Raw genomic sequence first — 17125 nt, 5'->3', positions numbered from 1 at the left:
AAAAATGATAAATTAGACTTCATCAAAATTTAAAATATTTTTGCTTCAAAAGATAACATTAAGAAAATGAAAAGAAAAGCCACAGAAGTGAAGATAATATTTTCAATTGTATATCAAGAATATAGAAATAATTTTTATAACTCAATAAGAAGACAAACAAACAAACATGGGCAAACAATTTGAAGACATATTTCTTTTTAAAAAAGGACAAATTGCTATAAGCACAGGAAGAAAATGTCCAACACTATTTGTCATGAGAAAATGCAAATTAAAAATACAATGAGATATTATTGAACATAATATAAAGATAGACAATACCAAGTTTTGGTAAGAACTTGAAGAAACTGGAATCCTCATATATTATAAATAGAAATATAAAATGATTCATTATTCATAATATCTCCAAAAGGGCAAGTGTCCTTTAACTGGTGTTGGATAAACTGGTGTCCTTTAACAAGTGTCCTTTAACTGGTGTTGGATAAACAAAGGTGGTATATCCATACAATAAAATATATTTAGCAGCAAAAGGGAGCAAAATACTTGTTCATGTTACAACATGGATGAACCTTAAAAACATGCTAAGTAACAAGAGCTAGATGCAAAAGACTATATATTTATATGATTTATTTTATATGAAACATCAAGGAAAGGTAAATTCATACACAAAGCAGATCAGTGGTTGCCCAGGGCTGGAAATGCAAGTTACGGTTATTGGCAAAGTGTTCAAGGGACTTCTTTGAGAAGATGGAAATGGTCTACAACTGGTGGTGGTTGCACAACTCCATAAATTTACTAAAAATCATTTAATTGTACACTTACAATGGGTGAATTTTACAGTTTAGAAAATTATACCTCAATTAAAGTGTAAGAAAAATCTTGTACTTAAAGGCAGAAAAATAAACACCAAATAAATAACTTACTACATATGAAAAAGATAGGTCTTTTGCTACAGAAAAATGAAGAACATAATAAAGATAAGGAATATAGGGAAAGAAGATGGAAATTTTTCAGTATCAAATAAGGTGGTCAAGGTAAGCCTCACAGAGAAAGGAGTTAGCCAAGGTGACATCCGGTAGAAGAGCTTGCCAGCCTGAAGGAAAAGCATTAGCAAAGACAGGAACATATCCCCAAGTTTGAGGAAGAGTGAGGAGGCTTGTGGCTGGAAGGAGGAGACTGGTAAATGATGAACTCAGATAAATAATGGGAGCAAGAAGAAAATAATACGGGGCCTTATTACTCATTGTAAGGTTTTTATTTTAAGAAAAAATGGAAAGCTACTGGAGGCTTTTTAATAGAGAAGTGCATAATCAGAGGTACAATTTCAAAGCACTGGACTCTGGAGGCTCTTTTGAGAATAAATTTTAGGTATGAAAGAGTAGAAGCAGGGAGACCAATTAGGTGTCTATTTTGATAATGTTGGCAATAAATTATGGTGCCTTGAACCACGGGGGTAGATGGAATTTGTGGGGGAAGAAAAAACAAAGCATGGGGAAAGGAATTTTGGCATCAGTTTTTCTCTTTAAAAAAAAAAATTAGTGTTTATTTATTTTTGAGAGACAGAGTGTGAGTGAGGGAGGGGCAGAGAGAGGGAGACACAAAATCTGAAGGCCAGTTCCAGGCTCTAAGCTGTCAGCACAGGGCCCAACACAGGGCTTGAATCAACAAACTGTGAGACCATGACCTGAGCTGAGACACTTAACTGACTGAGCCACCCAGGCGCCCCAATTTTTCTCTTTTTGAAAGTTAACTCAGGGGCTCCTGGCTGGCTTAGTTAGTGGGGCATGTGACTCTTGATCGCAGGGTCGGTGAGTTCAAGCCCCATGTTGGGTGTGGAACCTACTTAAAATAAAATTTTTTAAAAAGTTAAATCATAATTTATGAAGAAGAGCATACACCAAAATATTAACTGTATTTTTCCATTTGAGGAAGTTATTGATAATTCTGTGCCTCTGCATTTTCCAACTTGCCAGCCATGTGCATACACTATTTCTATAAAGCAGAAAAATAATTTTTTCAATATTCGGGTCACTGAACACAATCATAATATAACCAAACTTACTTGTTTCCCAAATTTTAAGTCAAAATGGTTACATACGTGAAGTAAACAGTGATGAATGGTAATGTTAGCAATATGAAGAGTAGTTAAAGAAGCAACAGATGCTTCCTGACCCCAGAGCAGTGAACTCATGCTCCCATTGACATGCAGTAGTATTATTACCAAGTAACTTTCCTGGCATTATAGGACTTTCTCCTGTGTTTTTCTGATGCCTAATTTTTGAAATTGATAATAAATACAGTTCCAGCCATGATAAATATAACCTGGATCAATCAGGAAAGTTACAGTTATGCTCACATTACAATCTCAAAGTCTTGGAGATTTAAGCAATAATGTTTCTTTTTTAAAAATGTTTATTTATTTTTGAGAGAGAGAGAGCAAGAGTGGGGAAGGGGCAGAGACAGAGAATCTAAAGCAGGCCCCGAGGTGTCAGCGCAAAGCTTGACACAGCTTGAACTCACCAACTGTGAAATCATGACTTGAGCCGAAATCGGATGCTTAACTGACTAAGTCACTGAGGCACCCCATAAAGGTAATTTCTTATTCCGCTACATGTCCACTACAAGTGGGTGAGGGCAAGTTATCCAATAATTGTAGTCATTTAGGGACGCAAACTGTCAAAGATTCCATTTTGACACGGCCTACCAGGATGAAATACGTTAAATTATGAACTGGTTTGTAAAGCATCTGCCTCCAAATGATACACATTACTTCTGTTGTCATTACATTGGCCAATGCAAGTTCTATGGCTAGAAAAGAACTGTAACCTTATGATGTACTCAAAAGGGATAACTGGGATAAATGAACATTAATTTTTTTTATTCTTTAAGTTTGCTTCTTGGTCATAAGCTATTCTTTCAAAGAATTGAACATGGGATGATGACACAGGTCAAGTTACCTACAATTACAATTATTCATGAACTAGCTTGCCCAGTGCTATAATCCGGGATTTGTGATGGCAATCATGCTATCTCCTAATATGGATCTCATAAGCAGGCCACATATCCCATAGAGTATTACAAGATGTGAGGTAAGAGAAGAAAATATGAGCTTCAGTTAATGTTCATTTCTACATAAAACAAATAAGAACATTAAGTTATTCTAGTAGTTAATATAAATGTAATATTTAATTTTAAGTTTGCTAATATTTAATATTAAAAAATCTTAGGGGAGCCTTTGTGGCTCAGTCAGTTAAGGGTTCAACTCTTGCTTTCAGTTCAGGTCATGATCTCATGATTTGTGGGATTGAGCCCTGCGTTGGGTTTTGCACTGAAGTGTGGAGAGGGCTTGGGATTTGCTCTCTGCCCTTCCCCCACTCACATGTGTTTTTTTTTCTCTCTCAAAATAAATAAACACGAAAAAATTAAATTAATAATCCTAGTTTATTTCTACATCAGATGGTACTCCACACCAGATATATATTTCTACATCAGATATAGTCCAAAATATAATGAGTCAGACTGGGCATTCCGAAAAATGAGAGTTAAAAGAATGTCCTAATCAAGAGAAAGGAACCCTTGTGTACTGTTAGTGAGAAGGCAAACTGGTGTGGCCATTGTGGAAAACAGTATGGAGGTTCCTCAAAAAATTAAAAATAGAACTACCCTATGATCCAGTAATTGCACTACTGGGTATTTACCCAAAAGATACAAAAACATTAATTTGAAGGGATACATGCACTCCTATGTTTACAGCAGGATTATTTACAATAGCCAAATTATGGAAGCAGCCCAAGTGTCCATAATAGATGAATGTATAAAGAGATGTGGAATATCTTACACACTCACACACACACACACACACACACATAGGAATACTATTCAGCCACAGAAAAGAATGAAAATCTTGCTATTTGCAACAACATGGATGGATCTAAAGAGTAGAATGCTAAGTGAAATGAATCAGTCAGAGAAAGACAAATACCATATGATTTCACTCATGTGGAATTTAAGAAGTAAAACAAATGAACAAAGCAGAAAAAAAAAGAGGCAGAAACCAAAAAACAGACTGTTAACTATAGACAACAAACTAATGGTTACCAGAGGGGAGGTAGGTGGGGTGATGGATGAAACAGGTGAAGGAGACTAAGAGTACACTTATCTTGATGAGCACTGAGTAATACATATGAAACTGTTGAATCACTGTATTGTACACCTGAAACTAGTATAGCATTGTTTGTTAACTACACTGGAATTAAAATTAAAAAAAAAAAAAAGAATTGTCCTAATCATTCATTTACCTGCAATACTTCCATATAATGGATTTTATGAGTCAAGTTAAGTTGCCTTAAGAATTGTTATAATCTAATTTTAAATATACTAACTCTCACAAAATAGACAGTAACTTTGCAAGATGCTCACAAAGACACTTGAGAATTGAAGATTGCAGGGACTAACAAGAAGAAAATGACAGCATGACACATCTATTCCTAGTACAAACTTGTCATCAGCTGCATACAACTGCTACCTAACGAAACTGCCAATATCAAGTTTATGAATATTCTTCCACATATAGATTGACGCCACCAACATTAATGAAAATCTGCTCTAAGTATATGTTACATACAGTGCATACTGTTAATTTTATCTTTACTTTATCCTCTTAAAATTCTTACTATTGTGTATGTTTTAGAATGACCATAAATATCAATAAAGAAATATATAGAATAAGGATAACATGCTCATTTTTTTTTTAACTGATGAAGCTTGCATTCAAATAAAGTCCTGATCAATTAGGTCACTGATGGGGCATTCCAGCCATGAGCTCACTCTGTGGCCAGAACTGCCTTTTCAATTGTCTACTTGAAATTTCCACTTGGACAAATAACAGATATTTGTATTTCACATGACCAAAACAACTTTTGCATTCTCATCGAAGCTTTCCTCCCCCCGGTCTCCACAACTACTCTGTCAAATGCACAAACATCTATCTTCCCTTAAGACTTTCCTTTCTGCTTTCTTCTATATGTTCGAAGTCATAGGAATATTTTTCTCTTCTTCAGATACACTAAGCTCTCTTCGCTCTCCAGATGTTTGCACTAGCTGTTCACCCTGTTTGGAACACTCATCTCTTGGCTAGTTTCTTCTCAACATTCAGGCCTCTGCTCCTAAATTGGTTCTTTAGAGCAGCCTTCCCTGATCACCTTCTGTTACAGGTTCCCACCTGCTTCCCTACTGTGCACCAGATTATGTATTACGATGGCCCTGAAGGTCTACAATAACCGTGTCTCCCCACATCCTCACCCTCCTCTTCTACTGCATACCCCTCAGTTGCTCTGCTTCGGCCTCACTGGCTTCCTCTGTGTTTATCAATTAGATGAAGCAAGCTGTTATGTGGCTTGCACTTGTTCTGTCCTCTGTAGGAGTATTCTTCCAGATATGTACAGGATCATTTTCTCAGTTTATTCTGGCCCCTGCTCAAATTTCACCTGTTCAGAGATACCTGCCTTAATCACCCTCTCAAAAGATCATCCCTTCTGTCTGTCTCAGTTTTCTCTCTATCTACTTAGTTTTTCATGGCACGTGAACATATTTTAAATCTATCATCTGTTTGTCATTTGTCCCATTCACTGCAATATAGGCTCCAGTAGGATGAGAGCTTTGCATTTCATCCTCCCCCACCCCTTCCCTGCCACTGTAATTCTAGCCTGCTGAACAATACCTGATCTAGTTTTTGTTTTCATTTTCAGTGCAAAAAATGTGGTTTTATTCAAACATGGGGACAGGACCTGTGGGCAGAAAGAGTTGCACTGGGGTTCTAAGGAATGACTGATTATACACTTTTAAGTTGGGAAGTTGGTTATGGATAGCTAAGTCTCTAAGGAATTTGGAAGCAAACTTTCCAGGACTGTGTGGGGTCTTTTACTGCTGTCTAGTAAAATCTTAGTCATGAGACCGTTCAGATATATATCAGTGGGCTGTATTCTTTGAGGGTGACTGCTAATACATGTCTTGGGAGGGGGCAGAGATAAAGGAAGTTTCCAAAATGATTTTCATGTATTAAAGAAGACTTACAGGATCTTGGAGGTTGGGCTAATGTCAAGCTAAGGTTGCCTTTTGCCTCTGGCAAAGTATTCACGTCCAGCCAGTGAGTTCCTGGAGTAAGGTCACTCTGATCAAATATTATTATAATTTATATATGCTATTCAATGCTGAGACTCACCTGTTTCTCTGTAAAACATGTTGCTATGACCATTGCAGTATAATCATTATTTTTGTTTTTTATAATTACATTTTAATTTAACTTCTAGAGGTCAGACATTTATGTGCGTTATATGTTGATGCATTTTGCTCAGTTGATTCCTAGAAATTCTGTAATGGTTTACATACCCACTGATCATGTCTCCTTTCATTTCTGTGCATTCATGCCTATATTGAGTTTTGTGAATCTTTTTAATATCTGTGATATAAGAGGTGATTAACAATGATTTATTGCTTATTTGCGTTTTATGGTTGATAAATTTGAAAAATTTTTATATGATTCTTGCATGTGAATTGCCTTTTACATATTTTTCCCATTTAAAAAATTTTTTATTCATTTCTATTTATTGTTATTTAATGATTTTTATACACATTTAGGTATTTTTTAATAAGGAAGTTTTCTAGGGGTGTCTGGGTGGCTCCGTAGGTTAAGTGTCCAACTTCAGCTCAGGTAATGATCTCATGGTTTGTGAGTTCAAGCCCCACATAAGGCTCTGTGCTGGCAGCTCAGAGCCTGGAGCTTGCTTCAGATTCTGTGTCTCCCCCACTCTCTGCCAGCCTCTTGCTCACACTATCTATTAAAAATAAATAAACATTTATATAAATAAATTCTCTCTCTTAAAAATAAATAAACATTTTAATTTTTTTTAAAAAAATAAGTAAGTTTTCTATTTCACAAGTTCAAATTTTCGTTATTTATTTTTTATATATAATTTACTGTCAAGTTAGCTAACATATGGTATATATACAGTGTACTCTTGGCTTTGGGATTCATCTTTTAAATACTTAGTTTTAATATATTCTTCTATGGTTTCTTCATTTTTATTGTTAATGTTTCAACTTTTAATGTTTTTTTCTCTTTATTTATGTTGGCATATGTAATAGTAGTGGAATTCAAATTAGTTACATTTTACTTTTTAGGAATGGTTGATCAGTTTTCCTCATCATATGCCAACATTATGGTAATCATGATAATAGTTAAGATTTCCTGTGAGATTTCTATGGGCCAGTCATTTTGCCAAATATTTCATACACAATAGTTCAATTAATCTTCATATCAACCTTCAGGGTCATGATGAAGCCTATTTTTCGTGAGTGAGGGACAAAGCAAATGCCAAATGTTAGAAGTTGACTGAAATTATCTATCATTTTTAACAGTCAGGAGGCAGTTGGGTTTTTAACCCACAGTTTTATGCTTCATATCAACAGGGCAACTTAATAAGTTTTTGAGCAACATGTTATTAAAGTAGCATTCAATCCAGTGCCACAAAACTTCATGTCAGCCTTTCTCAAGTTCCCTCAAGCCTCCAAAATCTCTTGTTGTGGAATCATGACCACAGGATGGACAAAACCTGGTTCTACTCTCTGTGCTGTTAGAAGAAGCAAAAAAAAAGATAAAGCATATGTTTCCCTGCACTAAAAACAAGAGACACCAAGATATTGAAAGTAGATGCTTAGAAAAAAGATATTCCAAAAGAGAACTGGAGAAGTAATATTATTATTTAACAAAATAGAACTTAATAAAAAAATCATATAGGAAAAAGGATGATAAAAATAGAGTAAGAAGATATAACCCTCACTAACATAAGCACAGGCAGCAACTCAACCTCAAAAACATGAAGCAACAAAAGAGAAACGAGGAGTGAACTAGATAAATGAACAACTGCTGAAAGATTTCTTTTATAAAATCCCCTCAGAAAAGTAGATGAAAAATAAGCAGTGAAAGCAAAATCTGAATGAAACAATTTAAAAATTCAGGCTACTTGGGATATATAGAGAGATATTATACCAAACAACAAAACATATGTTTTCTTTGAGCACATGTGAAATATTCCAAAGCAGGATATATTTCATACCACGAAGAAATAGAAGCCTCAATCAATTCCGAGGAAACAATATAATACAGACTATTGTTTTCTAACAACATACAATAAAATTATTAATTAAAAGCAAAGATCCTAAAAGAAATCCCATATTATGGTAAATAAAATAAATAGTCATTGGTTTGAAAAGGAACAAACTGCACTTTGAAGTGCATAACAGAGAAAACACTACATGGTAAAATTCATGAGGAGTTGTTAAAGAAGTACTTAGAGGAAAAATTATAGTTTTAAACTATAATCAAGAGGATCAAGAAATGTTTTTAAAATGACTACTGATTCAACCTAGGAAACTAGAGAATAAGCAAGGGAACAAACAGAGAAATGAAAGAAAATAATGAAAATCAAGTCAGAAATCAATAAAAGAAGCAAAGGAATAGAGAATATTAATGAAACCAAATTCTGATTTCCCCTCCAAAAAATTCTGTGGTTAGTCAGTAGTTCATACAGGAGAATTCTAGCAAATTTTAGGGAAGAAATTAAAAGTTTCTCTTTTTTTTTTTTTTTAATTACCCAGAAAATGCTTAATTCTCTGTAGTTAATTTCAGGAAGCTAGTTTTATCTTGAATCTAAAACAGATGAATTTATTAGTTCATTTCAATTATGATTAAATGCAAAAATCTTAAATATAATATTAAATTTCTACATTGTATTTTGAAAATGTGGATATAATATGAAAGGATTCTTCAACTCAAAAAAATCTTTAAAGGTAATGTGTATTAACAGACTAAAGAAGCCAAAGTACATTATTATCTTATCAATGAAGAGAAAAATATTCATTGGGTTCAATATATATTTATTATGAAAACACCTAGCAAGCAGGAAATAGATGAAAACTTCCTTAATTTAGTGAAGGTTAAATACCAATTTTAGTATTAATTTTTTAAGTTTACTTATTTATTTTTGAGAAATAAAGCACAAGCAGGGGAGCGGCAAAAAGATAAGGAGAGAGAGAGAATTCCGAACAGGCTCTATGCTGTCAGCACAGAGCCCAATGCAGGGCTCGAACTCACAAATCATGAGATCATGACCTGAGCCGAAATCAAGAGTTGGATGCTTAACCAACTGAGCCACCCAGGCGCCCCAGGTTGAATACCAATTTTAGAACATTACACTTAAAAAGAAGGAATTTTTGATGCATTTCCTTTATGATTAGGAATTAGACAAGGATTTTCACTACTGTTTATATACTACTGGAGGCCCTGGACTACTATGAAGGTAAGAAAAAAAAAAGGTTGTAAAATATAGTAGGAAAGTGATGCAACTCTTGATACTTTCTAATAATATCAGTATCTATTGGTTTTAGGAAAGCCAATGAAATAAAAAAGATAAACTATTAGAATTAATGAGTGTTCATTAGTACTGTTGATATTTACTTGCATTTCTTTCGGTGATAATCAATGTGAAAACAAAAGATATATGATTATTAGTCAATATAGCAATGTATATACACATATGTAAGTAAGTGTGTGCATTCTAGGAAACATTATCTTGAACTCTAATACATGATCTAGAAGATGAGTTTTGCTTTTCTGTTTTTGTTTTAATGAGAGAGAAACATTGCTCATAGATAGGAAGACCTTACTATTTAGAACTTGGAAGTCATAATTAAAAAGATCTCTATATTAGAAATTCCAGCTCAGAATGGTTTCATTAAGAATACTACTAAATATTAAAAAAAAAAAAAAGAATACTACTAAATATTTAAATGAGAAGTAACACCATATTTGCACATCTTTAAAAGAATTGAAAAAGACTCTACCCAAAGAAGTTCTATTAAGTTCAACATAACTCAGTACAAAAACATGGCTAGGACATTATAAGAAATAAAAATTATAAGCCAATTTCATTCTCTAAAAGAGATATAAAAATCCTAAAAGAAAAAAAAAATAGTGAACCAAATTTAGTGTTATATGACCAAATTGGTTTTATTCCTCATGGAAAATGCTTATTTAACATTTTAAAAATGAATCAATATAAAAAACATAATCATCACAAAAATCACAGAAAGAATATGTGATGAGTTAAATGTACATTCATGATTAAAAATTATTATTAGAAAATTGGATACTTCTTTAACTTAAAACAAACATACTTCAAGATGAATTATTGAAATTTTCTGTGGTTGTAAATAGAGATGGGGGGGTTATCATTACTCCTATTTAGTATTACATTAGAAACACTAATCAGTTCTTTAACTGAAAAAAAAAAATTGGAAAGAAAAGATGAGATCTGTCAATGTTCATAAAATACATGACTGTGTATATAACAAATCCAAAATAATCTAAAGATATGCTTTTAGAATTCAACAAACACAACAAAGAGAAAATGAAAGTTTCAAAAGGTACTATTTTTATAATGGAATGAAAAAAAATCAAATTAAGAATAAAAGGAAGTACAAGAACTCCACACACAAAAAAGCTATAAAATGAAAAGAGATCTATATAACTAGATAGCTATACCAGGTTTATGGATCAGAAGACTTAATTTAAAATGGTGCCAATTTGGGGCACCTGCGTGGCTCAGTCAGTTGAGTGTCCCACTTTGGCTCAGGTCATGATCTCATGGTCCGTGAGTTCGAGCCCCATGTTGGGCTCTATGCTGACAGCTCAGAACCTGAAGCCTGCTTTGGATTCTGTGTCTCCCTCTCTCTCTCTGCCCCTCCCCCTTCATGCTCTGTCTCTCTCTCTCTGTCAAAAATAAATAAACATTAAAAAAAAATTTTAAATGGTGCCAATTCTCTCTAAACCAAGGCATTGCTAAGCAAAATGCCAAGAACACTTTTGTGGAAGTTGGTAAGTTAAATGTACATGAAATATATATGAAAATTCACACTGCCTAACCTGAAAGAGAATAATAAATTGGAAGAACTTATTCTACATTATAATTCTCAATTTTGGCTGCATGTTATAATCATCGGGGAGATTTTCCAAAACCTGATGGGGACACCGCACTTATCACATAATTAAATCCTTATCTTCTGAGGAGAGACCTAGGCATCGATATTTTCGATATTTCCCAGGTGTTTCATGTGCAACCAAGTTTGAGAACCACAGGTCTTAGAGCATATCATCATACATAACATAACCTAAATTATGTATTGTTGCAAACCTGCTTTAACTAAGACAGGGTGAAATTAATGTAAGAATAGCAATTAGTTGAATGGAACAGAATAGATGCTGTGGAAGGAGACCCACACATGTATGGACACTGTTAATGAATAATGTAGCCCAGTAAGACAGTAGGAAAAAGGCAGTTTTTCAATAAAAGTCACTGCACCAATTGGCTCCATAGAAGAAAAAAATAAACACTAATCTCAACCTCAAATCATATACAAAAAAAAAATCAATTTTAGTAGATTACAGATCTAAAGGAGGGAGTAAACAAATGGAATAGATGCTGAGAGAATGTCTTCATGAACTTAGGATAAAGAAAATTCTGACAACACACAAAAAGGAAAATAATTATAAACTGACTACATTAACACTAAAATTAAAAACTTCCATTCATCAAAAGGTGACATTTAGAAAATGAAATGTCAATTTATGGACTGAGAGAAGACATTTGCAACACAGGTAACTGACAAAAACTGATAAAGGGTCAGGACCCTCCCTCTCTCTCTCTCTCTCTCTCTCTCTCTCTCTCCACACACACACACACACACACACACACACACACATATACATACATATAAATGCATATATATACACATATGTGTGTATTTAAATTTATAAACTCCAATAAAGAAATGAGCCACCGACATGAACAATGTCTTTCACAAAATAGAATTTCCTAGGTGCCTGGCTGGCTCAGTCGGTGGAGCGTGTGACTCTTGATCTCAGAGATGTGAGTTTGAGCCCCATGTTAGGTTTAGAAATTACTTAAAAATAAAATCTTAAAAAAAAATAGCATTTCTAAAAGGCCATTAGTCACCAGGGATATGCAAACTAACCATGAGCTACCCTTATACTCTTCACAGAATAACTGCAATTACTAAGACTGATAACATCAAGTGCTACCAAAGACATGGATTAATTGGGACTTTCATAGACTGCTGGTGGGAATATAAATTGGTATAACTACTTACTTGGAAAAATTGTTTTTCATTATCTATCAAGGCTGAACATAACATAGCATATGACATGGCAACTCCACTTATTCATATACCCAATTGAATGCACATACAAGTGAACACACTTGGACAAGAATGTTAATGACATTACTGGTAACAGCTCCAAAGTGGAAATAATCCAAATGTCCGTTAGCAATAGAATGGATAAACAAATTGTGGTATATTTATCCAACAGACTATTATACACACTATATAGAACATCATGGGTTAATTTTACAAAGATAATGTTGAACATATATGCCAACCAGAAAGAATACATACTATAATTTTTCATTTGTGTAAGTTCATAAATGGACAAAAGTCAGGATAATGGTTACCTATGGAGAAGATGGTGGATAATGATTGAGAAAGAGCACAAACTAGAGCTTTCAGAATATTTGCAATGTTATATTTCTTGACTACAGTGGTGGTTATATAAATGTGTTTACTTGTAAAAATTCATCAAGTTGTTCACTCTTTTCTCTTAATTGAAGTGTAACATAGTAGTGACGTAGTAAAGAATGAAGATGGTCGGAACATATGGAGAGACATGCTATATTCTTTTGTAAGATGACATAAAGATGTCAATTTTTCTCAAGTTAATCTATAAACTCAATACAATCTAATGCAAATTCTACTAGGATTTCTTAAGTAACTAATTTCTCTAAAAACATAATTAAAAGGTCTATGAACAGCTAAGTCAACTTAGAAAAAAGGAGTAGAAACAAAGGACTGGTCTATACATGAAATATATTTTAACACTTAGCCTGGAACCATTGTTACACACATTGGGTGATTTGGGCACAATCAAGAAAAAACAGACTGATGGAATAGAAGAAATATTTCAGAGATAGACTGATCCAGATGTGAGTACCTAATATGATGTAAAAGTAGCCACATAAATCAATTGGGAAAGGATGACTAGCTTCTCAAATGGTACTGGGAAATCAGATTTATTATATGGAAAAATCTAAAACTGGATCCCTCTATACCATATCTAATCCTCCAAATGGTTTAAAAACTAAATGAGAAATATAAAACTGTAAAGTTGGTATACAATAATAAAAATATCTCTGTAATTTCGTATGCAAAGCTTCAAAAACACAAACGATGAAACCAAAAAAAAAAAAATGATTTGGGGCTGGCGTAGGAACAAAGATACATTTCTTAATATTGTATACATGGAAAAATACGGTCTGATTCCGTATAATCAATTGACAAATGAATTAAACAAAATCCAGTGCTAAGCTGACATAGCAGAGGTGTGTGTGTGTGTGTGTGTGTGTGTGTGTGTATGAACTAGGTCTGAAATTTGTCAATTTTTATTGCATAATATAATAATATATATGTAACACATTATTTTGTCTTGAATGAGAAAGATTGGACTGCCAGAAGTTATTTACCTTAATTTTCCAGTAGTTTGTCTGGATCTAATTCTATTACTGCCTCAACCCTACCACTCTTGTGACCAAAAATATATATTTTCCTAGAAAATAACTCTTTGTCTTGCATGTATTCAAAGTAATTCCTTAAAGATTCTAGGGTACCTGTTAATAGGCTTTAACATTTTTCTACTGAACTAACATCATAAGTCACATCGAAGCACACTAACTTATTAAATAATCTTAATGAAACCCTGATTTTTCAATACAGATTCTTAAAAATTATCTTGCAATTAGTAGATATTAATTTATATGCCTTCAGATAAGAATGTCATTATCTAAAGAGTTAGGAGTTAGGCCACTCCAGAAGAAGTGAGAGAAATGTTGGCATAAGCAACATTGCAAAGTGGTTCAGAGTTTGGTTAGTTTTTCTTTCTAAACACTGTGCTTTTAATAATTGTTTTTGTTTTTAAAAAATACTTTTTTTATATCCTAGAAATATAAACATGGATAGCGACTCTTCACTCTTGGAGTATAACCCATTTCAAAGAGGCAGAAATAATTTACCACTCATGTTGGACTATCTGAAGGCCTCCAGAAAGCTCACGCTTTTCACTCCATTCCTTTTCCCTATCTACCCCAGAGTCCTATTAGTTTCTCTTCTCTAGCACTCTTAGATTGTGACTGTTTTGTCAGTTACTTTCTCTCTTTTGTGATCACCTTCCTTTCAAAGGAACTCACATATTTTCTATTAAAATTTCCCCCTCCGGTTTCCAAGAGTACATATCTTATGAGAACTTTCTAGCCAGCCAAGAGATAGGAGAGTGCTTACCTTCAAAATAGATGCCCGACTGGACTTCTAGAACCCTGGGAAGGGTCCTGAGGTCAAGGGAGTGAACGAATTCCTCCAGCGTCATTGCCATTGCGCTGACTTGGGTCTTGTGCAGACCTGGTACTTACAGAAGCTCCTGGCTTCTGGGTGTCACTCGTCTGCAGCTGTAGTTTCCCCTTCTCATTCCTCCCTCAGGCAGGCAGGGATGTCACGCTACAGTCCAACTGGGGTGGAGTAGCTCTATGTGGGTAAGACTGTGAAGAGGGAAGGAGGAGGCAGGGGACAAAAGGTGTGACAGCTCTTTTTGTTCTCATTGTGGCTTCATTTCCTTCTGATGCTGAAGTAGAACAGGATGGGGGGGGGTGGTGAGCATGTCTAAACAGACAATGCTAAAAAAAAATGAGAGCTGATTAGCAGCTTGCTCTGTCTGTTGCCAGCCAACAGCAGCAAGACTGGAGTGAGAGTTGCTTGTGGCTTTTCAAAACCAGAAAGGAACAGGAATACAGGACGAGAGTCTAATCTTAAAAATGGCACCATGTTAATTCTTTATCTCTTTAGTTCATTTCTAAAATTTGGCTTTGTGCCTTATTTGCATACTCTCAGTGCTTTCATATTAAATTTGGTTACAAAAGTGCTTTGTGTCAGCTCTTTTGAGAAATCTGATACTCTGAAAAGAGAGGATCGAAACCAGTTTTTATTCTTCCACATTAAAAATTTTGCTGAATCTTAAAGGACGGTGGGGGAGGGGTACAATATGCAAAGTGAAACAGTAAATTAATCCAGTAAATTAACATGAATTTTTTAATCACCACAGTATAGTGAAAGTATCTAAATCTGTTGCAAGGAAACAGTTTCCTGGGTTTGGCTCTGCTTTTGATGTAGAGGTGACTTCAGCCTTAACTTCTCTGTGCCTAATTTGGTTCAATTATTAAATGAAAAAAAAAAAAAAAAGTAGAAGGAGTCAAATAAATTAAACAATTTCTTCCCAGGCTAAAATTCTGCAGTTTTGATTCTGTGGTCCAAACTTTAACTGGGGAAAAGGCCTGAAGTCAAAGGAAGCCAGAGGAGCCTGGTTGAAAAAGATCTCTTAAAAAATTCTCCCTCTCTCTATTCTTTGTATTTAGCAGAAACAGTGTTTCAGACCTAGTGTATACAACTCAAGCTGATATTTTCTAAGTTTCTTTAAGGATGAGTAAAGGAAGACTAGTTGGTATACATACAGGTGAAAGATACTAAGAAGCTGCACATTCTCCTTACAAATTGGACTCCAGGCTCTCTGTTGAGAAACTTATGGCCTCAGGCTTCAGACAGCATAGGCAGACAGAGGGGGTCAGGGCTCACCCCAGCTCCACCATATCCTTCACATAAATAACCAAGCAATAAAAGCATAGCCTTAGTTTGAGACAGAGCTTGCAAAACTCTTTCAGCTCTTAGAATCATATTTGACATTTGCAATAATCTGCCTGGTTTCATTTCTTTCTTTACAAAACTAGAATTTATGGGGTCATGTTAAAAGTTTTTCACTAGTAGCTTCTACTTCCTCACTTGCAACTCTTTTGCCCCCACATCTCCCAAATTTGATCAGTCTGCTTCTGTACTCCTCGTCCCAAACTCAGGCTCCTTAATCCAGTGCAAACATTGTTTATAGCCTAACAGCATATCTTACTTGGCAGAATATATAAAACAGGCTGCTGTGGACTGCTCCTTAAAAATCACACATCTTTTAGAACTGGTGCTACAACACCTAATCCAAGCTAGACTTCACTTGCTGTTTTTGTTTTTGTTTTTCAGTTTTCCCAAATCAACTTTCTATCCTAGTAGCCAATGAAGCCTTTTTGAAACATCACCAATATCTTACAGTTATGTATAATACCCTGCTTCTGCTCTTTGAACAGATGACCCTTGGTTTGTGTCACAATCTGATTCTCCTACATTTGCAATCTCAGTTAATGAGACTATCATTCTCCCAGTTTCCTAAATCAGAAGGCTGCATCAGGGGAAAGGCCATCTCCGGCCTCCAAATCCCTCAAGCCTTCTAAAATGTGGCAATACTCAATATCACGTCTTCTGTTGCTGCTCTGTATCCCCACTGTTACTACTTTAGTCTAGATCCTAATCACTTCTGACACTGTAGGGCAAGGAAATCCTGACATGAACAGCCAAGACAGAATTGACAAAAAAAAGGCATTGAGACGGCATTTGAATCACGAGTTAGTAAAATGGATGACTCAAGTTCAGCAACTAAAACAGCAGATTACAAGTGTAATAATAATCAGATTAATGAGGGCTCAGAAGCAAACCAGAGTACAAGCAATAATTTACTACATGAAAAAGGTGAAATCCCAAAGCGGTAGAGAAGAATGTTTTATTCAACAAATAGTTGTTAAATAATTTATGAAATAGAAGTTAGTTTCCTAAAATTCTATGCAACAAAATTAAATCTAGATAAATTTAAAAATTAAATTTAAATAAAAATAAAACAAAGGAAAAGTAGAGAAATGTCTGGAGAAAGTAAAGAAATATTTTTTCTTTTCCTTTTCCTTTTTTTTTTAAAGGTTTATTATTTATTTCAAAAGCGAGAGAAAGTATGGGGGGAAGGGGCAGAGAGAGGAGGAGAGAGAGAATCCCAAGCAGGCTCTGTGCTGACAGGGGGGAGCCCCTACCT

At 34.6% G+C, this 17125-nt stretch overlaps 1 protein-coding gene across 1 annotated transcript in view; it reads right to left on the bottom strand.

The window, feature by feature from the left end:
- THEMIS (thymocyte selection associated) overlaps positions 1–14745 on the bottom strand; it is a 174724-nt gene extending 159979 nt beyond the window's left edge. The window contains exon 1 of the mRNA XM_047101917.1: positions 14461–14745. Within this exon, the coding sequence (XP_046957873.1) occupies positions 14461–14551 (91 nt within the window). The 5' untranslated portion in view covers positions 14552–14745. The remainder of the gene's footprint in view (positions 1–14460) is intronic.
- Positions 14746–17125: the final 2380 nt, after the last annotated feature.

The sequence above is a fragment of the Lynx rufus genome, unplaced genomic scaffold, assembly GCF_022079265.1.
Source record: "Lynx rufus isolate CCGP_SWC_20201006 ecotype Redwood Valley unplaced genomic scaffold, mLynRuf1.p SCAF_6, whole genome shotgun sequence".
Lineage (NCBI taxonomy): Eukaryota > Metazoa > Chordata > Mammalia > Carnivora > Felidae > Lynx > Lynx rufus.
Note: the sequence above shows the minus strand (reverse complement) of the source record. Positions and strands in the feature narration are given on the sequence as shown.